The 23521-nt window shown below is 40.0% G+C and overlaps 1 protein-coding gene across 1 annotated transcript in view; it reads left to right on the forward strand.

Moving 5' to 3' along the window:
* LIX1 (limb and CNS expressed 1) overlaps positions 1-23521 on the forward strand; it is a gene marked incomplete at both ends in the record, with an annotated part of 48714 nt that overhangs the window by 16768 nt on the left and 8425 nt on the right. The window contains 3 exons of the mRNA XM_079702077.1: positions 2770-2933; positions 19061-19201; positions 21872-21967. Coding sequence (XP_079558203.1) covers positions 2770-2933; positions 19061-19201; positions 21872-21967 — 401 coding nt within the window. The remainder of the gene's footprint in view (positions 1-2769; positions 2934-19060; positions 19202-21871; positions 21968-23521) is intronic.

Consider the following 23521-nt stretch of genomic DNA (forward strand, 5'->3'; position numbering starts at 1 on the left):
AACTCTTTAATCCACACAGTTTTACGTGCCAAAATTCTTGTGTTCATTTTACCTAGATAAGCATGAGTCTTCAGCTTCTTACTCCAGTTTTCAGCTGAACATCATTCAACAAGGAACCAACTTAAAATAGCCGGTTAATGGCCCTTGTTGACTATCAGAGCAACAGACCACTGACTTCGGTTTTAGGCTTCAATCTTCAAGACATCTCTGCTGAATTCTGTAGGTCACGGGCAAGTTGAAACACAAATCAGCCCGCTCTCAAAATACTTGTTTTTCTGTACATGGGAGGGAGAAGAAGTTGGGGAGCAGAAATACAGTTTAGGAAATAAAAGTTCTAATTCTATTTTGGGTTACATCAACTGGTGGAAAATATTACTTCAAATATTTTTGAATGAATGAAAAATGTCTGTAATTACCAAGCTCACCTTGACCACTTAGCATGTATTTTATTGGTTAATTCAATTATCCCCTCTGATAGTCTTATATTTCCCAGTTTCTTTCCCAAAACACATCTTAGATACTAAAAACTACAGTTCTTAAATATACACAGGCATCCAATTCCCTGGGCGTCTTGCGAATTTTCCTGAACTACACCTTGTAAAGCTGGAAGCTGATGGGTGACCTAGGAATGAAGTGAAAGAGCCAGGTGCTCTGGTCAACAGCTTAGAAAGTGGTTGTGCAATGATTTTGCCTCCAGGTCAAACTGTGACTCTCCTGATTCCCTGCAAAATAACCAAACCCAGCATTTTGAAGCACATGTATTCAGAAATATATCAGGAGAATGTCAAAGGGCATAGACACCATATTACACAAAGAAAGTTTGAAAGAAGAAAAGCTCCTCAATCTAGAACCTGAGGAAACCTGAGAGCTGTCTATTTTAGTACACTTTTATACACAAGTGTGAGATGCCAATTCAAAACGGTGTAAGGAAAAAGCAGATGTGTTGGTTCAGGAGCTTAAGCTATGACATCAGAACTTAGTCTTTCTTTCTCTATCTCTTGGTTTTACCCTTCTCTATGTTGGCTTTCTTTTCAGCCATGAGTCTCCCTTGCCTGGGCAGCACCATACTTCTCTCCTATAACCCCAGCAACTCTAGTGAAAAAGGAGAATCCAGTCTTCTGACATTTCCAACAGAAGTCCTGGACTCATTGACTCTAAATGACTTGACTTTGGTCTAATCCCCACTCCTCAACCCTGGAGAAGACTTGGTTGACGGAAAGGTGGTTCTTTAAGGAAAACTTTCGTGCTATTCCTACAAAGAGGGAAAACAAATGCCAGGGAGGCAAAAACAACAGATGTCCTATACCACCTTCAAGTATGTCATGGGTTCTCTTATGAATACGGGGATTAACCTCTATGAGGTCCCAGAAATGAGAAATAGCCTACTTGCATGAACCTTATAGGAAAGCAGATTTCCGCTCACTCCCCAAAATGACCTTCTTATAGTTAAAACCATTGGCATTTGAAATGGGCTACATCAAGATGTGCCAATTACCAGGTCCTTCCGTGTGTCCAGAATCAGGCCAAATGGGCAGCTGTCAGTGGTATTGTGCAAGGAATTCCTGCATCAAGCAGAGCTTTGCCTGCATGACCTGAAAGGTCTCTTTTGCCTCTACAATTCTATTATCCTTGTTAATTTCCACAATTCAATTTGCAGTACAGGATAAACAAACCAACCTAATTTGATCTGGAACTTCTACAGGCTATCATAGGTCATTTAATCTAAAACACATGGCTGTAGCCATTACTACGTTTTCTGAAGTCATCTAACAGACGTGGTCCTTAACAAGGTTTCCATGTTATTAGTTTCACTTATGTTTTTTTTCCCAGCCTCCTGCTTATTACACAATTGCTTTCATTCTCCTTTGGATTAGGGTGGAAAGGAGCATGAAAGAGTTTTCTTCTTTCTGCCTTTCTCCTCTTAAATCTTATAATAGGTGAGTTCCAATTAAAATTACATTGCTTGGGGCTTCCCTGGTGGCTTAGTAATTAAGAATCCGTCTGCTAATGCAGGGGACACAGGTTCCAGCCCTGGTCTGGGACGATCCCACATGCCGCGGAGCAACTAAGCCCAGTGTGCCACAACTACTGAGCCTACACTCTAGAGCCTGCGAGCCACAACTACTGAGCCCACGTGCCACAACTACTGAAGCCTGTGCACGTAGAGCCCACGCTCTGCAACAAGAGTAGTCACCGCAATGAGAAGCCCCTGCACTGCAACAAAGAGTAGCCCCTGCTCGCTGCAACTAGAGAAAGCCTGTGCGCAGCAACGAAGACCCAATGCAGCCAAAAATAAAACAAATAAAATAAATTAATTAAAATAAAATTACACTGCTCATATTTTTACCTCTGAATTTAGCTTTCACTTAGCAGGTCCAAGAATCTATGAGAAACAGGAGTGGGAGTCATGGATAATCATAGATCTGGACAAAGTTTATTAAAGAAAATTTTCGAAGAAGAAAGAGTGAGATTTTTAAATTTGTTATCAAAAACTAATTTGTAAATTTAATATACTGAAATGCTGTTAGAATTAGGGTGCCAAACCACTTGAGCCATACTCATGAAAAAATAAACACATTTGTGTTAAATAGTATTTGTTTCTTTCACAACTGAAAGCACCCCACACCCCCACGCCACCCAAACATACACATACTCCCTTCTGCTTAAACTCGAAGTGCCTTGTTACACAATCCAACCCACAAATAAAATGTTGTTTTTGCTAGGGTATGTCCATCCTTAATAACTGATTATATTTCTTGTCTTTTTCAGTGAATGTTGTGTCAATGTTACAGGAATTTTGGGAAAGCAAGCAGCAACAGAGGGCTGCGTTCCCAAGTGAAGGTGTGGTGGTCTACGAGTCGCTGCCCTCTCCTGGACCACCCTTTGTGAGTTATGTGACCCTCCCAGGGGGAAGCTGTTTTGGCAACTTTCAGGTAAGAAGCAACCATAAATTGATCAGTGAAAGCTGATTGAGTTAAAACAGAGTAAGCCCTTTTATAAAATGGTACATTGTAAGTTTTCTTGGGTCTAATGAAAAAAGTTATGCCACATTCCATTATGTAAGAGAAAAATTGGTCAGATGTTCCCATTTTTTTAAATGGAAGCATTTTTATTAGGGTGTTGTCCCCTGATATTTCTTTATGGAAAATTAATTTTATAGTATTTTATTTGCCTGATTGCTGCTGCCTTTTCCCTCAAATATTTTGGAATAAATCTTAAAGAACAAAGGAACTTGGGCAAAGTCCTTCCATCAGGGCCCTTCCATCAGTAGAAAGTCTTCACATTTATGAAATTTGTAATCAAATACTAATCAATCTACTACACACGAAAGCATGAACCTATAGCAAAGGTTGAGGGTCACAGGGCTGGGTTCAGGCACCTATGCTAATCCCAAGTTCTGCCTCTGAATAATTGTAGACCCTTGGGAAATGTATTTAACTTACTGATTTCCCTGATTTTGAGATGGGGAATAATACCCACAGGGTAGGTTGAGAGTCATATGAAATATACATGCAATGTGTTTATCTGATATATAGCAGATATTCCAAGTATTGTTAATTAGTATAAAGACTCTTCCAGTTGGTTAATTCTTTGTTATGTTTATCATGGGTGTAAATGATGATACATTTCTAGTTGTATACCTGTTCACACAAAAACATTTGTCTGCATTAACAATCAGTATCTGATTGTGTGCGTAACAAATATTTATTGAGTGACTAGGAAATATCAAGCACTGGATCAAGTAATGAGGATATGGTCCATACCTTAAGGAAAGAAATGTACAAAAATTATAGTAATTACATAGTAATATTAGAGGGTCAATGAAAACACAAAAGTTGGAGCTTCTCAATTTACCAGTCACCTTTATAAGTACCCCTTTACTGCAGTAAACTCTCTCTTAATTTTCAGTAACTGGCAAAAATCCCTCATTTATAGTTTATGGACAATGTGAAACTCAGAAGCGCTCAAATTTCCCTCTTAGCTTTGACAACTAGGAAGCCCAGAGGCAAATTTTCAGTGTATCTCTTCATAGTATGTAAATAAAACTTAGTGTTGTGTAATTTTTAGGACTAAACTCATACTTGATATTATTTATATTTCTAACTTTACTCTCCCTTTGAACTTAGTGTGCCTCACTCATTTATTTCGTCCTGTTACCATGTATCTGTTTTATATTATTTCAAATGCTTTGTGTGCCTCACTCATTTATTTCGTCCTGTTACCATGTATCTGTTTTATATTATTTCAAATCCTTTGTGGAGTAAGGGGAAGATATAGTTTAATAAATAGACCCACAAACCTGTGTCTGCCTAGGGAAGTCAGAAAAGAATTCATGGGAAGCAATCACACACTGAGATGTACAATTGAGGGTGTCTTTGCCAATCGGTAAAGAGGAGATAACATTCTCAGCATAGGGAACAGTGTGTACAGAGGCATGGTACAAGAGAAAAGCACAAGAACTTTCAGCATTTGGGGAGCCTAAGTGTGTCTGTGACAGGAAAACAGTAGGAGATGATGGTAGGCACTCACATCCAACTATAAGGGGTGTTCATGCTTTGCAAAGAAGAACAGGTTTTAGTCTATATAAAATCAAAATCCCTGAAAGATTCTGAGCAGGAGCATGATATATTCAAATGTGTTTCAGAAAGCTTACTCTGACAGTAGCATGGGGTAATTTTAAAGAACTGCTTTCAAAACTTCTGACACCGCCAGCCAGTGAGGTCTTGCCTTCTACCCTGAGCAGTGGTCAACAGTGGATTTTTACCTCTGACTAATGAAAGTGAACTGCCTGATGAGGATGATTTGAAAAGGGCTCTAGAAGCCTTAGAACAGAACTTGATGGAACCCTAGACACTTAGACATGGATGGGGAGCAAGGGAGGGGGAAGAAAGGCAGCAAATGAGGAAAGGATTCCCTAATCCACATGAGTCTGCAGGTCCATCATCGATCATTCAAGGTGAAGCCTGCCTACTCACAGAGAGCTCCCATCAGACTTCCCATTCAGGGGAGGCCTCCTAGGAAAACAGAGCTGCTCAGCCACAGAGCAAGGTTTTGCCAGCCACATAAATGAATCTGTTTTTTTTTGTTCTTTGTCCATGAATGTCAATGGACTAAAGATCACCAAACATTTGAAGAAAACCAAAAGAAAAAAATTTTAAAAGGCCAAGGCAAGCAAACAAAAGAGCAGAAATAATTCAAGCAGCAGAGTATGTAAAAGAGTATTAAAATTATTATCTTCAGAAAATTGTGGAAAGATAAGTATCCCTAAAACAGCTACGAAAAAAGAAGCAAGCAGGGAACAGGAAATTTAAAGTGTGATTGCCAAATTAGAACAATAAAAATAAATTAAAAATGAGTAAACAGATGAATAGACATAGATCACAGCCAAATTAGTAAAGGATAACAAAGTAAAAAATAACTAGTAAATTTTCTAGAACTTAGAGCAAAAAGACAAAGAGATGGAAAAAGAGGACAGGAGACATGGGGATAAATCCTGGAGGTAAACATTAATCTAATAAGAATTCTAGAAAGAGACAAAGGAAATAAGGGGAGAAATAAGTAACAGAAGCAATTTTCTTTGAGTTAAAGAAAAGCACAAATTTTCATATTGAAATGGCCCACCGTATTCCAAGCAGGATCATGACAAAAAGTCACACAGCTCTGTGGCTGTATGAGACTTAGGGACAGCATTCTGTTTAAAAGATGGATCAAGGGACTCCTGTGCATTGACCTCACTGTTTTTATGGGTTTTGTTTTGTTTTGTTTTGTTTTAAGGTAGATTTGATTTATATGTAGGATAGCTATGGGGGAGCTGATATGAAATTGGGCAAAAACTGGCAAACCTGGTCAAAAAAATTAAAAACTATATCTTTGAAAAGATAAACAAGAAAGACATTTGTGAGTAAGAAAAAAAAGTAAAAGACATATACTACACTCAGCATGAGAAAGGGGATGTAATCATAGGAGTGTGATATAAAAATACTACATGAACTATTAAAAAAGCATAAAAACTTAGATAATACTGACTTTTTTCTGGGAACTCTTTTATCTTTGCAATTCTTCTATAAGTCTAAAATTATTTCAATATAAAAAAGTAAAAAAGAAACAAATATGGCTCCAATGGCTCCCTACTATTTTACCTTCTTATTAAAGTCTGAATTCCTTATTCTGGCAATAAAGACTTTACAACTAGCCCCAACTTTCCCAGCTTTATCTCCTGAATTCCTTTCTGACACTCAGTGCTTCAGCCTGACTGTCCCTCATCCAGGCCTTGACCTCTTCCAGCCACTCCACACTCATACTATGGCATACTCATGAAGTGCTGTTGCCACCTTCTCTTCATGTCTAAACCCTGACTATCTTCCGGGACTTCACTTAGATATCACATTTTCCATGAATTTTCCCTGAATCTCCCCACTAAAAATCTTTACCTCTTCTGATTTTCCAGTGCAGTTAGTTATCTCTGCTTCTCTTCTAGTATTTAATGTTTTTTACCTTATGCTACAGCTACTTATGTGCATGTTCTGTCCCTATAATAAAATGTAAGTGCCTCAGGGACAGAGTCTGTATCCTTATATCCCTAAGATGCCAAGTACTGGGCTTTGCATATAGTAAGTGCCTAATAAATGTTGTTGAATGAATAGCTAAATGATGAATAACAAATCCGAAGAATCAATGAAGTTTATATATGTCCTTTTTAAAAACAATATAATCACTATTGACAGATATACAAAACAATATATACTATTACATACAACATAATATATCAACTAAGGTATTTCACCTCACTCTGCAAGATGGTGGGCTAGGAAGGAAAAATCAGTAACATTAAAATCAGCTGATATTATTATGTTCATATCTGTGATTAAAGTTTTGAAAGTGGATTAATTTGAAACTATTGATTTTAAAAAACCTTCTAATTCTCTCTGAATTTCATTTATGCAAAATAACTTTCCCTCCACCCTATACCTATGATCTCGAATAACCAACATTTGGCCATACACACCCATGCGTTATGTTTGTTCATATGTAATAACTACATTCATTATAATGTACTTAGAATATAATGCTTTTGACGGATCAGTGAATAGATCTAGAGGATATGAGTCTAAGAAATTCTAATGTTCTTGTTTTTGTTTTTGCTTCCTTGAGAATTATGAATTTCCCTATCGTCTCATAAATTTCTACCCCAAATTATAAGACTTCCCGTATGTAGTAAATTTACCATCCTCCTTATGGTCTCTAAAAAATAGAAAACAAAATTTAAAAAGCTGAACTCTTCAGCAGGGAAGCCTCTTGGTGATTTCTCTGATCATTTCAGGGTTTCCTTTTCCTTATGTTTAAATCATCATATTTTAAGGTTCTCAGGAGGATTGTTAACATCCTTGCTTTAAAAGATCCAGAATTTCCTGAATCAAATATGTTTTGAAAATGTGTTTGGGTGATTGGCTGCCAAATCTTAACCTATTTGGCTCCCCAAAATGTGATTTGAGAAAGGAAAACCAGGAAGGAAAAAAAAAAGAAAGAAAATTTCTCCTAAAACAATGTCCTTACACTTTTCTTGGTTAGTTCAGAAACTGTCTTCAGTGGTTTCAACTAAACCGTCTAAATGTTATTTTTACCATATAACATTTTATCATATTTTTGCCAGCAGTTGGCCTTAAGAGCCTACATGCTCATTCCTGCAATGCCTTTCACGTAATCAAATGTCACCCTTGTGCATTGCAAATCATTTCATGATGGATTATTAATGCCAAGACCATGTGCTGGGACATGGAGAAACCATTATGCCAGCAGTAGCCTTCTTACTGAGCCGTGGACGTCACCTCCAACGGTGCCAAGTAATTGAAAATACTTGAAGTGGAGTATGGGATTGGACTGCCAGATTAATCCTTCTGGTTCATGAAAGCTGTAAGAGATTATGCTCATTCATTCTTTAGAAAAGTGGTACTCAGACTGAGCTTTAGTTTTCTGATTAATCAAAGGAAAGCAGTCAAAAGGCTCTGGTGGACACAAACCACTGGTTTTATGCAAAGAAACCTCCCACTGAAGTAAATGGGAGGCTTGTGTCCAAGAAGACTAATTAAAGAATTTTCAGTTAGTTTTGACGCCACAACCCAAAAAAAACAGAGAGCCAGAGGGAAAGAAAGCAGCCATAACCCTGCCTTTTAACTGTGCCTTCACAAACTACTTCAGTATAGAAGAAGAGAAGTGAAAATATGATTCATTTTTGAATTTCTAAACAATAAATAAAATGATCTACTGTTATTAAATTATTTGTCTTTTAGAAAGTTATACTGAAACACATTAGTGCTTATTGTGTCTTTTATAAAAGAAACTATCTTCTAAGGCATTAAGTAGAAATTCATGCATCTTGGGTGTATTTTCTCTATGCCATTTTTGTCTAGGCAGTTAATCCTTCCCTAGCCCCATATCATGACCATGAAAACTTGCAGTAATTTCCATTTTTTACAATAAGGGCAACACAAGGGCCATCAGATCAACGTCTGGCTCCCCTCTTGATGAACTCAGAAGGAAAGCCACTCATTATTTCAGCAGCTGTTTTTGTTTCCAAATCCAAAAGGGGGAACTTAATTGAGTATTTTCTCTTATTTTATATTTTGATTAAAAGATTTGTGATTCAAGTTTTGTTTTCAAGCCAGTGATGTGGTCTTCCATATAGTCTGCTAGAATGATTTGGATTAATGTATTTTACTCTTATTTGGAATAAAAAGTAAAAATTCTTTGAGTGTAGTACCATGTGATTACTTATGTGCAAAAGTTATGATTGAATAAAAAATGTATCACCTGGCTAAAACATTGATGTGATAGCTCGATTTATTTGAAGTGTAGAACACTCATTCAATGTGATGTCATGCTTTTTTTCACATATTTTGTTATTGTTAAAATTGCTTTACAGAAAAGCAGGTGGTAAACACTGGGGTCAGGTACTTAGGCTGTTTGTATCATGCCAGATGCTGCATGAAATTGAGACATTTAATATTTCCAGAGGCAAGTTGTTGATTTTTTTTTTTTTTTTCATTTCCAACCAGTATTTGGCATTGTGTAACAGGGTCGCACAGTTGGGAGGTGTGAGAGGGAACACTCAGAGCAGATGAGTTTCTTCCAAAGCTCTGTCTCTGAAAGGCCTTCCATTTTTATGCCACTTGGTTTTCAAACCAAAACCTTTGCCTGTGAAGGTACATACTACCTAAAAGGATAGAGGTTTTGTTTTAGTCACTTTTAAGGCAGTAAGCACACTTCACCTGTATTATTAGATATAAAACACATGTTTTATACTTTCATGCGTTGCATGATTCTTCTCAAAGTCCAGGGAATTAAAAGTATATTTAAATCACAATAGAGTAAGTTTATAAAATTAAGTTTTTCCCGAGAGAGAAGGACTAAGAGAAAATTTGATTAATTCATAGACTTGGCTAAATGGAATTGTAATGCTCTCTTTTTTTACTGATTATTAAATAAGGTCTAGCCTTAGCATTCCATACTCCAAAGAGAGATTTAGTTCCTGCCATAAAATTGAGACTACTGCCTTGTACTAATGCTGTTTTAATGCCAGCTATTACTGTTTGAAATCAACCATGACCTCTTCTCTGTCTCTAGAGTTGTATACCTTGACGCAGATGCACAACATGCTATGCAATGTAACTTAACTTCTAAAGGAGGTATTTCCTGGTAGAAATCTCCACAGGAAAGCATCCTGCTTTGCAACTAATGAGACTCAAAGATAGGAAGGTTAGTTATAACCCCTTCCCATTTGAAAGTCATATGTCAGCTAATGATCAGGCTTTCATGGCTTGCCTGTGAAACTGGAAGTGCATATTGTTTTAATGAGACCTAGTTATTCTCCAGAACCCTTTGCTAACTTTACTTTTTTTAATCAAGCAAAGTGAATAGAGATATTCACATATTTTTGCTTCAAAGAGAACAGCAGCATATAGTGAAAGGAATGCTTAGGAAAAGTCTCCGTGGTAAATAGACTTGGGACAATCTCCAGGGGAGTCCCCCAGCCTTAGTTGATAAACTTTAGGAAGATGCTCACTGTCTCACAAGCTGCTGAATGAGGAAGAAAGGCTGACTCTTTCTTTCCCCACCCTACCCCCCCATCCCTCTCCGTGCAGAGCCAAGTCCTTTTACATCAAAGCAACTATAAAAATAAACCAAAACTTTGAGCCCTGATCAATTCATCTTGTCTTCACCTTAAGTTGAAAAAAGAATAAGAAGAAAAGAAAAAAGGGAAAAGAAAAAAACCTCAAGGAGCAAAACAACATGGTTTTGTAATAGTTACCAGGGACCTTGGTCTAGGTATGTGTGTAGAATAGCATTTGTGGCAGAGGTAAATGAGGAGGAGGCCAGGTGGTTTGTATTATAAAAATAACATTCTGACCCACCATGTGCATGAAACGTTTCTTTCAGTTGACAGGAACTGGTGAGTTTTCTCTGAAAATTGGACTCCCAGACCAGTCCCCTCCCCCATACCTAGCAAAGACCCCCATTCCTAGCACACACAGAGCTCCAAATTGTTCCCAATGTATTTGCAGCCAGCCTGACCTACAGAGAAAGAGACACAATATTAACTTGGGTGACTGAGTCTCAACGGTTGCCCTTTTTCACATCACCGTCCGGAAGGGAAAAAAATGCTAATATATCTACGAATAGATAAATTTGAACACATGCAAATGTTCATGCTTAGACCAGGGCAGTCAAGGTCTTAAAGAATTGAAAGAGGGACAATTAGTATCAGGGCCTGGTTTGTGGCATTCTTTGTGCTGATGGCTTGCTGTCAGGATGAAACTGAGGTGTTGGTGACACTGACCAGAGCTGGCAGGCCGTACACACAAACTCTGCAAGTCAATTGCTGAGACTTGCACTCTGAGTCACAAAAGCAAAACACTCCCAACCACCTGAATGACAGACTTGACAGCCTAAAAGATCTGGGCAAGAATTCTCACCTCGAACACAGTCAGTTTATTTGGTTTTGCCACCTGCAAAGTCCCAGCTTGGGAGAGCCCCTTGGGTCCGATGGGCTACTGAGCAAATGCCACCTAAATAACACTGACCTGCCCTTGGCCCCAGGGAGGATGGCATCTTCAGCTTAGAGTTTGCATGTGGATAAAATCTGTCAAATGTATAATACATTACGGGTCTTATTCCAAAAAACTTGCTCCTTACAGACCACTTTTCAACTCCTCGGCTACCATTGGTAGACACAGAATAAAGTGTACCTAACTCAGTTTTATACATTTAGGATCTGCAGACCTTTATTTTTCTTGATGTCTTTAAAATGCAAATATAAAAAATTCTAAGAAGACTGTTGTTTGTTTAAGATGGAGAAAGGTCACTTATATTGATGTCTTTCCACATGCTTTCATAAAGAAAACACTGTAGTTGGGATGTATGGGCAGAAAAATCTTAGTGTCCAGAAACAGTCACTCAACATATGTTCTAATACAAAGCAAGGGAAAAACTATCAATAAAATTAGGACTACCAGGAAAGTTACTGTTCAGAGTATAAATTGTGTCATCCTGGCTAGAAAATGTTTCTGTGAACAGTAACACACTTATAATAATTTCAATTTTTATTGTTATCAATAATTAACAATAAAACTAGCATCTTACTAGGCATTTCTATGTTTACAACATGTACATGGCTACCAAAATTTTATTTCAGTTAATTTAAGAATTTCCATACATCCTAAAAAATGGATTAGCCACTATTTTATTTCAGGACAGCCTACTGACCCACAAATCACTCTTGGTTTAATCTTTCTGTTGCATAGTGTGACACATGGAAAATTATCATGGAAGAAATAAAAACTGCTGAGCAAAAAGGAAAATTGAGACCTCAGTTAAGTTAGGAGTACTTACATACTTCCTAAGGGCCTACTTTTAGAAGAACAGTTGTAAAGGATTTTTTTTTCAACCTGAATGTTGCTGTCCTTGACTTTTGTGTAGAAGTAATTTCTCTAGTGAGAAATTAGCATGTTTGATGTTAGCAGAGGTAGATATACCATTGTGATATTGTGGTTTATAATAACATATATGTGGTCTGATTCCCTGCCAACAGCCACTGAAACCCCTGGGACTTCCTAAGTGATAGGAATGATAAAGGTATCTTTTATTATTTATAACGAATAAAGGGCTATACCACACCTGAGTTTATGTTAAAGAGGTGACTTTTGGAGAAGCTCCTAGAGATGGGGCCTGGTTGCTAAGAGAACCAACCATATGATGAGAAGTTTAGAATTTTCAGCCCCAACCTCTGATCTCCTGATAAGGAAGAGGAGCTAAAGATTGACTTAATCACCAATGGCCAAAGATTTAATCAATCATGCTTATGTTATGAAGCCTCCCTAAAAGTCCTAAATGATAGGATTCAGAGAGCTTCTAGGTTGGTGGTGCTGGGAAGGTGGTTTGCTTGGAGAGGGCATGGAAGCTCTGAGCCCCTTCCCACATACCTTGCTTTATGCGTCTCTTTCTCTAGCTGTTCCTGAGTTATATCCTTTTATACTAAATCAATAATCTAGTAAGTAAATAGTTTCCGTGAGTTCTGTGAGCTGTTCTAGCAAATGATGGAAGCAGAGGAGGGAGTTGTGGGAATCTGTCATTTTCAGTTGGTTGGTCAGAAACACAACTAACAACCTGGAGTTGTGATTAGTGTCTGAAGTGGAGTCATCTTGTAGGACAGAGCCTGTGGAATCTGATGCTATCTTCAGGTGGACAGTTTCAGAATTGAGTTAAATTGTAGGACACCCAGCTGGTATCAGAGAATTAGTTGGTGTAGGGGGGACAACCCCCAGACATTTTGTGACCAGAGTATAGAAGTGTAGAGTATTTTAGTAGAGGAGAGAGTTCTCCCTTTCAACCATGAAGCCAATGAAACTTCTACTATAGGCTCCTTCCAATTCACATGCCAGTCTTTTTTTGTGTGTGTGTGGTACACGGGCCTCTCACTGTTGTGGCCTCTCCCGTTGCGGAGCACAGGCTCCGGACGTGCAGGCTCAGCGGCCATGGCTCACGGGCCCAGCCGCTCCACGGCATGTGGAATCTTCCCGGACCGGGGCACGAACCCATGTCCCTGCATCGGGAGGCAGACTCTCAACCACTGCGCCACCAGGGAAGCCCAACATGCCAGTCTTTTTAATGTGTAATTTCGTATTGTTTTTCTCACACAAAGTCCCTCAAATTGTGTAAGCTTCAGGCCCCACAGAACCTAGTTTTGCCTCTGCCAATTAGAAATGAGACACAAAAGGGACAGAAGCTAGAGCAACATTCCTCTAAGCATAGTCCTGGATCCACCTGCTTCAGGATCACCTGGAAAGCTTGTTAAAATGCAGACCCCCACGGTGATCCATCTGAAGATTCTGATTCAACAGGTCAGACTGAGGCCTGGGAATGTGCATATTTAGCAAGTTCCCCAGGTGATCTTACTATGCATACTAAAGTTTTTGAACTATTGGTTTGGATTCCTGGCCTAGGCTTAGCAATGATCTTCATAGTGTACCCTGTGGGCTCCTAGTAGCTTGTCCATGATCTAACACCCAAAAATAAAATACAGAAACAGAATGAGCTGGTCTAAGGAGAATTTCTTATCCAGTGGAGCTGGGGAAGTTTGATTTAAATGACTTTTGCTCTCGAAGAGTTACCAAACACATCTTAAAATTGTTGAGCAATTGTATGTGGTAAAACTCCCAATTCTTTTGGCTCCATACCTAATCAAGGGACCACTTCCAGCCATCATGAGAAACTTCCAACAGGGAATGACATTTGATCTTCTAGTCTAGTCATAGTTGGTCTTTCTCTCTCTATTTTCCTTCTCCCTACAGTCCAGGTGGAGGAAAGCATCAAAAGGACAATAGGAGGGAAGAGGTATTAATATAATTGTAAGCACTTGCCCCTTATCATTGAGCAAAGTTTCTTATGACAATGCACTGCTTCTTCCTTGGCCTTTTCTTCTAAAAGAAATTGAGTTCATCATGTGGGAATGGGAAGAGATACTCTTGGTGTCTTATGTCAAAATGACCCATGGAATATCAAAGTTGGAGCTTGGGCTAAAGTACCATCTGTACTGATCTGGGGGATGCTGGGAGACTTCAGCCCAATTTTATATCTTCTCTATCCCACGGTGGGTGACCATTTCTGTGACAAGCAGATTAGTGTTGTGGTTAAAAATCTGGGCTTTCAAGTCAGACAGACATGGGGTTTAATCTTGTTTTGGTAACTTTTTAAGTTGTATGACCTTAGGATATGTAACCTCTGTTTTTCTTGTGGGTGGAATAAGGATAACAGCAAAACCAACTTCATAGGATTGTGGTAATAACTAAATGTGACAATTGACATAAGCTGCTTAGCTCAGCACCCAGCATATAGAGTCAGCAACGAGGATTACTGTTAGTGAGCTCTCCCTCAAGGGTGGGCTGAGGGAGTTCCCAATTGCCTGATGTGAGCAAAGCCTTTGTATTAGCTATCTATGGCTGGGTAACAAATTACTGCAAAACTTATCATTGTCTCACACAGTTTCTGAAGACCAGGAATCTAGAAGCAGCTTAGTTGGGTAGTTCTGGCTCAGGGTGTCCCAGAGGTTTCAGTCAAGCCATCAGCTGGAGCTGGAGTCATCTGAAGGCTTGATCAGATCTGGAGGATCAGCTTCCAATCACACTCAGAAGGCTGTTGGCAGAAGGCGTTCGTTAGTTCCTTACCACGTGTGCCTTTCAGTAGGACTGCTCAAAACATGCCAGCTGACTCTTCCCAGAGAGAAAGCAACTGTGACCAAGATGGAAGCCACAAGGTCTTTTATAACCTAATTTAAAAAGTGACATACCTTAGCTTCTGCCATATTCTATTGGTTGCACAGACCAAACCTGTACAGTATGGGAGGGGACTGCACAAGTGTGTGAGTACCAGGAGGCAGAGATCACTGGGGGTTATCTCAGAGGCTGGATACCACCACCTTTAAATGGTTTTCCTAAGCAATGTCACAGATGCTCTTTTTTTTTTTTTTTTTGGCTTTAATTGTAGAGTTGAGAGGCTTTGAAATGATTATAGTGTTTTATAATCTACCAGCAAATGAAAGGCATCCAAGCCTCAAGATAAATGTCTGAGTGGGGTCTGCTAGCCACTTGAAAAGCATGTGGCTCCACATACCAAAGAAATCCACAGCTGACTTGAGTAAAATCTTGACTGTTAAATATTCCAGCTCTGTACTTTCACAAAGTGCAAAGGACAGAAGTTGTCTCTCTATATTAACAAGTAAGAATGGTTAGCGGATAAGGCATGGTTTACAAATCTGTATTTATGATTGGGGTCTGGCTGAAAAACAGCAAGAATAAACCATACAACCTGGGAAGTCTAATTCCAGCAGGAAGTTGCTTTGAAATAACATCATACTTCATTCACTCCCCAACTGATGTCTTTGACGACCAGTTTGGACACATCAGTAAAACGTCCTGTCACTTACCATATTTTATTTTCTTGCAGCATTTCCCACTGTTTGATGGTAACTCTAACAGTGCCTGTTCTTACAGCAGAATCCACACTCTGATTTAGATTTGCCAAGTAGATTGCTTTTAGCTAAATTTCTTGTCCAAGCACAGGTCCTTATGGTTCGAGAGTTCCCATTAAAAGATCCCTAAAGAAAAATATACAGCTTTACTGGCTTGGATTTGTAGCTCCAAAATTTAAAAGAAAGCGGCTGGTTAACATTATAGACATTTTGAAGTACTTGTCTTTCAGAAATGCAAAAAACAATAGCAAGAAAAGCCTTTGATGGCTCAGAATTTATTTTATTTTATGTACTTATTAGTTGGTACACTTTCTCCCCCATTTTAACCAAAGATGCTGTACATTGAAACAATAAAATAAGTAAAGACATGTGTCTGCTTTAAAATCTCAAAATTGGTTAAGTCTCATACTCCTCTTCCATGCTTTCTGGGTAGAGGCTCTTTCTGTTCTCTCAGCCCTGCAGCACTTTGATCTCAGAAGCAGTGCTATTTGGTTGTAAATGTATGTGGCGCCTTTGATCTAGTACTTAGCTGGTCTTATTTAAAATAGATAGCTTCTTTTATCTAAGTAGTGTTTACTAGGTCTCTCTCTATGAAAGATGGTTTAAATTGCTATTATTTAGATAGAAAGTTATATAAAGTTTCTTAAGAGTGCCCAGATCTGAATCTAATTCTCTAAATTCTAAAACCCCAATGGCATTATTATAGATTACATACAGCAAATTCCTGTTAAAATGAGCTGCTTTTACAGATGTCAGGTAATATTTGCAAAAACTTTGTTTGCTTTTTAACAAGGAACTGATTTTCTAAAGAATAATAAACATATCCTACACTCAGGCAAAAATAGTACTCTCAGAGTCTGAACTTAATGGCCAATTTTCCCTCTGAAATTCACATATTAGTATATTTTTATGTTACTGGGTTATGAACACTATAAAGTGTATATTGAAATGGGACTTTTTAAAGTAATAAGTATATATCTTGAATTCTCTTCTTTAAGAGGATTTCTTGAATATTTGTCAGGCGCATTAGTGACCTGTGTTTGAATTTCTTAGGCTGCATTCAGTTATTCATTCAACAAACTATGTTGCAGGTGCAAAGATGCAGAGATGATTAAGTCACAGACTCTGCCCTTAAGTTGCTCACAGTCTGGGGTCAATGGGCAGAGCACTAGTAGACAATTACACAATAGTGTGGTGTGTGTCTCTTATGGATGCTGGTCCTTTCAGCCTGCAGTTGGGACTGGTCAGGGAAGGCTTCCTGGAAGAGGTGGCACCCAAGCTTCAGTTAGACTGCTGACTCAGAACTCAGTGTCTTGTAAATTCCCAGCCAAGTCCATAATGCAAAGACAATCTATCTGCCTAACTCCTCTGATCCCCCCAACCCTGGTTTAATGCAGGTGGCCTAAACCTTGAGAAAGGTATAAACCTTGAAGGGCGCTGCTGCCTGAAGCTACCCCAAAGCCTTCTAGCTTGTCATTCAACACTGAGGAGAAAAAGCCCAAACCACCTTTCACATACATATTTAGAAATTTAGCTCCATTCTTCATTTAAAGGAAATATTGGAAATCTCTTTGAGTTGTTTAAGTTAAAATACCTGCCTTTAATTGTTCTGTTAGGCTCCTGACACATGTTTTTTCCGTCCTCCTTGGTGTCAAGTTCCTACCATTTCAGAAGTCTTGTCATTACTTTGCCCACGTACTAACCACACATGAGCATTCCAAGAACTGACCCTGGGAGTAAGCACTCTGGAGGATGCTCAAGAAGTATATAAGGGGCACGTCCCAGGCCTGGAGGTTGGGGGAAGGGCAAGAAGAGGTAATCCATAGTCAAGTACAGGATCATTGCACTAATAGTCAAAACTGTTCTAGGGAGGTCACAGGGGGCATATCAGAGGGGGTCAGGGCCTGACCTCAGGGGACTCATACTGGGTCTGTGGAGATGGAGAAGAGAGGTGGCCTCTGGAGGACATAAGCGCATGAGTTTGGAGTGTTCTTGGATCAGTGCAGGGGTGGTCAGCATGGGGCAGGTGAGGTAGAGGCAGGAATGTGCTAAAAGCAAACTGGAAGGGTTTGGCTTTTTCCCAGTGGTGCTATGAAGCCCTTGAGGCACAAAACTGCAAAATGAAGTGGGGTCTTTGGTACTTGCCCTCTTCTTTGACGTCAGTAACCAAGCACAACTGATTCTAAGAATCTTGCATTCTAGGTAGTGGGCACCTTGGAGACCAGAGAGCCTAGCCTCCCCATTTGCCCAGTGAGGAAATAAGCTCCAAAGAACAGGCAGCCCAGGTCTCACAGTCACTGAATGGCAGAGGCAAGGGTGTCTGGCCACCCTGTTGACCAGGACCCAGGCCTGGGCTTCTCTTCCTGGGGCTTGTTTCCCACTAGGAGTCCTGGAGTAAGATCTAGGACATTAGACAGTTCCTAGGAGCCTGTAGGAGAGAGCCATCACACCCTGGGGTCCTCCAACATGTGTGATCTCCAGGGGCAGTGCAGTTCTCATAGGGCTTCATCCTCTGTCTGGACCCAGGGTCCACACCAAACCAGAACTTGAATAAGAGGAGTTGGTAAGAAAAGAGACAGGACAGAAAAGAATCGGGTTAAATCGAGCAGACCCATGTGAGCCACAGGAATGCCAGGCTAAGAGGATGGAGAGCAGTGTTAAATTGGGGAAAAATGCATTTTTTTGTGTGAGTTACTAATCATAGGCTGCCTATGGCCCCTAACTTCAGGAAAGCCAAACTTCCTGTCCCACCCAAACTGCGTGGATTGAGAGCAAGGTAGAAAAGGTGGTCCTCAGGGGACTATTATTAGAAGGAGGGTGAGGAATAAATGCTGGAAAAGCAAAAACAGTAGATTTTGACAGCAGCCCCTTTGTCCTAACCTGAAGGTTAAAAAGTATAAACCTGAGATGTTCTCATAGAGTGTGGCCGTGTGCTGGGTATTCTCACTGCTTTCTCTATATTAACTAATTGAGCCTATCTTCAACCCTGTGACACAGGGGCTACTATTATTCCCATTTACAGAGGAGGAAATTGAGGCACAGAAAGACTAATTTGTCCACAGTCTTTCAGCTAGTAAGTCCCAGAGTTGGGATCTGAACCCAAGGAATCTGACTCCAGAACTTGTGTTTTTAATTATTGTGTTAAAAGTGTCTCCCATTTTCCTTCCTTCCTTACTTTTTTTCTCTCTGAAATAAGGATTTGAGGAAGGCCCTGATAATGAATGTAATCACCTAGCACAGAATAGTAGCCATTATTTTTTTGTTGTTATTTATTAACAGAGTATGAAAGCATCTGGTGCATAGTAGATATTCAACGACTGTGAAATAAGACAAAAACATTTGAAGACTAACCAAGACATTTACCTGGGCTCTAGGGCTGAAAGAAAATCTGCATGATCTTCAGGGGATTAGCCATGGGTATGGAGGAATAGCTGCAGACAGTAAATGTATAAATAGAAATGTCCAGAGACCCATTGAGATGGGACGAAATGGTGAGATGCTGAATTCTTTAATGACTCCTTTTCTCCTTCCCTTCTTAAGTGCTGCTTAAGTAGAGCTGAGGCCAGACGCGATGCAGCTAAAGTGGCCCTAATCAACTCCCTCTTCAATGAGCTGCCCTCTCGCAGGATCACCAAGGAATTCATTATGGAGAGTGTGCAGGAAGCAGTTGCCTCCACTAGTGTGAGTACCCACCAGGGAAGGGAAAAGCTGGCTATACTTAGAGTACGGAGCCATTTGAATCTTGGGAGATGCTAATGTGAACAAGTTCTTTAAGAATTGTGCAGGTTTGGGGCTTCCCTGGTGGTGCAGTGGTTAAGAATCCACATGCCAATGCCGGGGACACGGGCTCAATCCCTGGCCAGGGAAGATCCCACATGCCGTGGAGCAACTAAGCCCGTGCGCCACAACTACTGAGCCTGCGCACCACAACTACTGAGCCCACGTGCCACAACTACTGAAGCCCCCGTGCCTAGAGCCTGTGCTCTGCAACAAGAGAAGCCACCGCAATGAGAAGCCTGCGCACTGCAACGAAGAGTAGCCCGCCGCTCGCCGCAACTAGAGAAAGCCCACGTGCAGCAATGAAGACCCAATGTAGCCAAAAATAAATAAATTAAAAAAAAAAAGAATTGTGCAGGTTTTATTTTTAACCCATTAAATCATTAATTTTCAGCAGAAAGAACACTTGGACTGGAAATCATGATATTAGAGCTGGCTCCCTATTCCATTCCAAATTATCCACCTTGATTTGTTTATTTGAATGTTTGCTGTTTGAGGAGCACAGATTCTTTCAGGGCCTGAGAATGCATGCTGTTGAATACTGCTTTAACCTAGAGATAAAGAAGCTCAATTTTTCCCAAACTTGACGAATCATAAAAATTATCTGAAGTGCTTATTAAAAGTGCCAGTTCCCCAGCCAGCGTGAGGTCCTGCAATCTATGTTTTTAAGGAAACAGACTGCTTCGATATGGGAAAAGCCATATGCCCAATATTTGTTAGCTGTTAGAATTATCATGCTTAATATCAACTACTTTTTTCAGAGAGCTTTGGAAATCTCTGTAATGGATGTAATTAAATACAAAGTGCTTTGAGAGCCAAAAACTCTGTCTTAGAAATTTAGATAGGACATTTTCTCGGCAGTCTAGGAGTACAGTAGATGATTTGCCCCATGAATTTTTGGTGCTCTTGATCCTCGTACCTCCAAATTATAAACCATTTTAATCATGGAGGAAACCTTGGGTCTCAACTGGGGCAGGTGTCGCCCTGTGTGTCCTTCAAGTGCAGAAACTTGGCATTACCAAAGGGATTAGCCACCTCCTAGCTTCGCCTTTAGCATGGATCAACACCATCTGAGATTTTCATTCTGATTCCCTTAATCTGACTATAAAGGTTCTGTCATTCTGGAGAAGCTACTGATAATGAAGGTGACATTATCACACTAGCTGTGACCTTTTTGCTTCTTTTCCCCCTCATAAATGCTCTTATCATGCAGAAGAGAGATAAGGGGAGAGGCGGGGACAGAGAGTGGTTGTCTTGGCAGAGAGACCTCAGGGAGCTCTGGTCTATATCTGCTCTGAGGATGAAAGGAAGCCTTTATTTTCTTGCCCTGTAAATTTCAAGTGCCTTTGAGGAAGAGAAGTTAGGAAAATGATGCCTGATTTATATGTGTGGAATTTACTCAGGAGCAGGGAGGTGCCCTCAGTGTAAATGTAATTTATCATTTTTTCATGGAAATTTCTAAGGAAGGAGAATATATATGGTTTGCAGGCTTCTGGATGGATTTCCTCTGGGATATTTAAAAAGCCAACATAAATATTTCAGCAGTAGTGTGTTAATGTTATTGCATTCAAAAGCTATAAATTTGCTGCTATCTGATGCTGGCAGTTTCTTCAGTCTCACAAAGCCGTTGCCCACCTTCCCAGGAATCCAAGGCCATGGGATATTGAAGCTCAGGCCCCAGTGCCATTCCTGAGTTCATGTCAGCTTTTTTAATGCCACTCCCCCTAACCAAGTTGAAGGGGAATTTCATTTCTTCCCATCACCCACCCACCTTGTTTCCTAAAGATTAAGTGGTCCAAAAGTGAAAAACTATAAACCAAAATCCATGTCTCCAGGCCGAACACCAGCATATTATGAAAAGCTCCCATTAAGAATCATGGCGGGGCTTCCCTGGTGGCGCAGTGGTTGAGAGTCCGCCTGTCGATGCAGGGGACACAGGTTCGTGCCCCGGTCCGGGAAGATCCCACATGCCGCGGAGCGACTGGGCCCGTGAGCCATGGCCGTTAAGCCTGCGCCTCCGGAGCCTGTGCTCCGCAATGGGAGAGGCCACAGCAGTGAGAGGCCCGCGTACTGAAAAGAAAACAAAAAAAGAATCATGGTGGTAAAATATGAATGGTCCATACAACTGGAGATTTTTTCCCTGTTAGTTACATAATTTGCTTGGTGATCATTGGAATCTTACGGAGCAAGTCAGCATTTCAAGATTTCGATAATGGATGAAAGCAGCCTCGGAGAGTAACTGCTCAAACATTAATGCCACCACAAACAAAAACTCTGTGGAGAGATACAGGAATTTCTGCTTTGGGATAATTATTCTTTTTGAGTATATAATCAGTTAACATTCTAATCAAAAGCTAGATTCAAGTTGATTACAAAATCCTCTTAACTATGAGTGATGGTGAGAGTAAGGATTTTATCCCAAATCAACTGGAGACGGTTGTAGTGTTGTAGGATGCACCCCTGAATGGTTAGGACAATAGAAGGCTCACTGTGAGGCCGCAGAATTAATTCATGACCACCCAAAGAAGAGGAGGAAAAACCCATGATATTTTCCTTTTCTGCTTACTTCCCAAGGGCACTTTGGATGACGCGGACGACCCCAGCACCAGCATTGGAGCCTACCACTACATGCTGGAGTCCAACATGGGGAAGACCATGCTGGAATTTCAGGTACCTGCTTCCTTCCACATATTTGTTTTGCTGCACAACCCCCAGAAGCCTGGGGGAATGCCACTCATCACTAACAGCCCCCGTCCCAATAATCTACTCTTTTTTTGTTTTGATCATTTTAATTTAACCCTCCTAGAATCCAGCACTGTGCTCCCTTTTAGCCACACCTCAGGAGGCTAAAACAAAAAAGCAAACAGGCACAATCTTTGCTTTCTTAAAGGAAAGTGAAAGACTTAAGCTAAGAAACAGGCAGGGAACATTACAGTCTTATGACCCTATTAACATTTTACCAGCTTTTCAGTATAAAGCTCCCCCTTAAACCAAATCAAACAGTTTGAAGTGTTGGTTGTGACCATTTGGTTCTTAATTTTCAGAAGTCATGGATGAAGGTGCCTGCAATGTATATTAAACAATTTTCCCCTCAGTTATGGTATTTCTGTTAAATAAGATATGCCATCTCCTATTGTTAACTAAATCAAAACATTTAGCAACCTGTAACCCTTTTCATTCCACTGCTGACAAGCAATAATAGAGCTGAGGAACTATATTACCTGTTATTTGCAAATTAAATAATTATATTAATAGCAATAAGAATAATAATAGCTAACGCTCATTGGATGCTTACTTTGGCACTGTGCTAAGCATTTAACAAATCTTACCATAATTTAACCCTCACAATAAACATGTGAGTATTTCTTATCCCCATGTCTTCATTGAAGGAAGTGTGTCATACAGCTTAGCAAATGGCACAGCCAGGGTTCAGACCCAGGCAGTCTGATTTCTGAGTTCACACTCCTATTATCCTATATTGGGCTGGGCGGACAAAACTTCAGAAGTTATTGAGAATGAAAAGTGTACTCTCTAAAAAATTAAACATGAATACAGTTGACCATCCATATACATCAATGCCAGTAGGAATCAATATGCAATGTTATAATGAGGAGATTTTACCCGCCAAGATTTCTATTTTTTTAGGTTAGATTCCAAGAAACAGTCAGAATATAAAGTTTTATGGACACAAATGTTCATCATGGTATAATTTACAGTGGTGTTACAGTTGAACCCTGAAGCCACCACCTTCCAAATACCATCTTTGGTACCTTTCAAACTCTTTTCCTGACTACAATGGCATAGCCATTTCTCAGGTGGATATGTCCCACCTGCCCATTTTTAAAAACCAGTAATTTTCCTCATCACTGTCTCATTTGATTGACACAAAATACTCTTTCCTCACCCTGCCCTAGGAAGATCTCAGTCATCCAGGTTTCTCCTTAAGTTGTTGTAGTCTCCCTGACCTTTGATGTTGCTTGTCTTAGTTTGGAAGAGACCTTGAAGCTCACCTTCTGGTGTAGACAGGGGCATGCAGCAGCTCAGTGGTTCTGAGCCCAGGCTTGGGAGTGGGCTCAGCTGCTCATCTCTAAATCTGTTTCCTCGTTTGTACGTAAATCAGGAAGAATAATAGTAGCAATAATAGTAGTGGTGCTACCTCACTGTGCCATTGTGAAGACTAAATGGGACCACATAGAAAGTCCAGAACAGTTCCTGGCATATGGT

This window comes from Hyperoodon ampullatus, assembly GCF_949752795.1.
Source record: "Hyperoodon ampullatus genome assembly, chromosome: 4".
Classification (NCBI taxonomy): Eukaryota; Metazoa; Chordata; class Mammalia; order Artiodactyla; family Ziphiidae; genus Hyperoodon; species Hyperoodon ampullatus.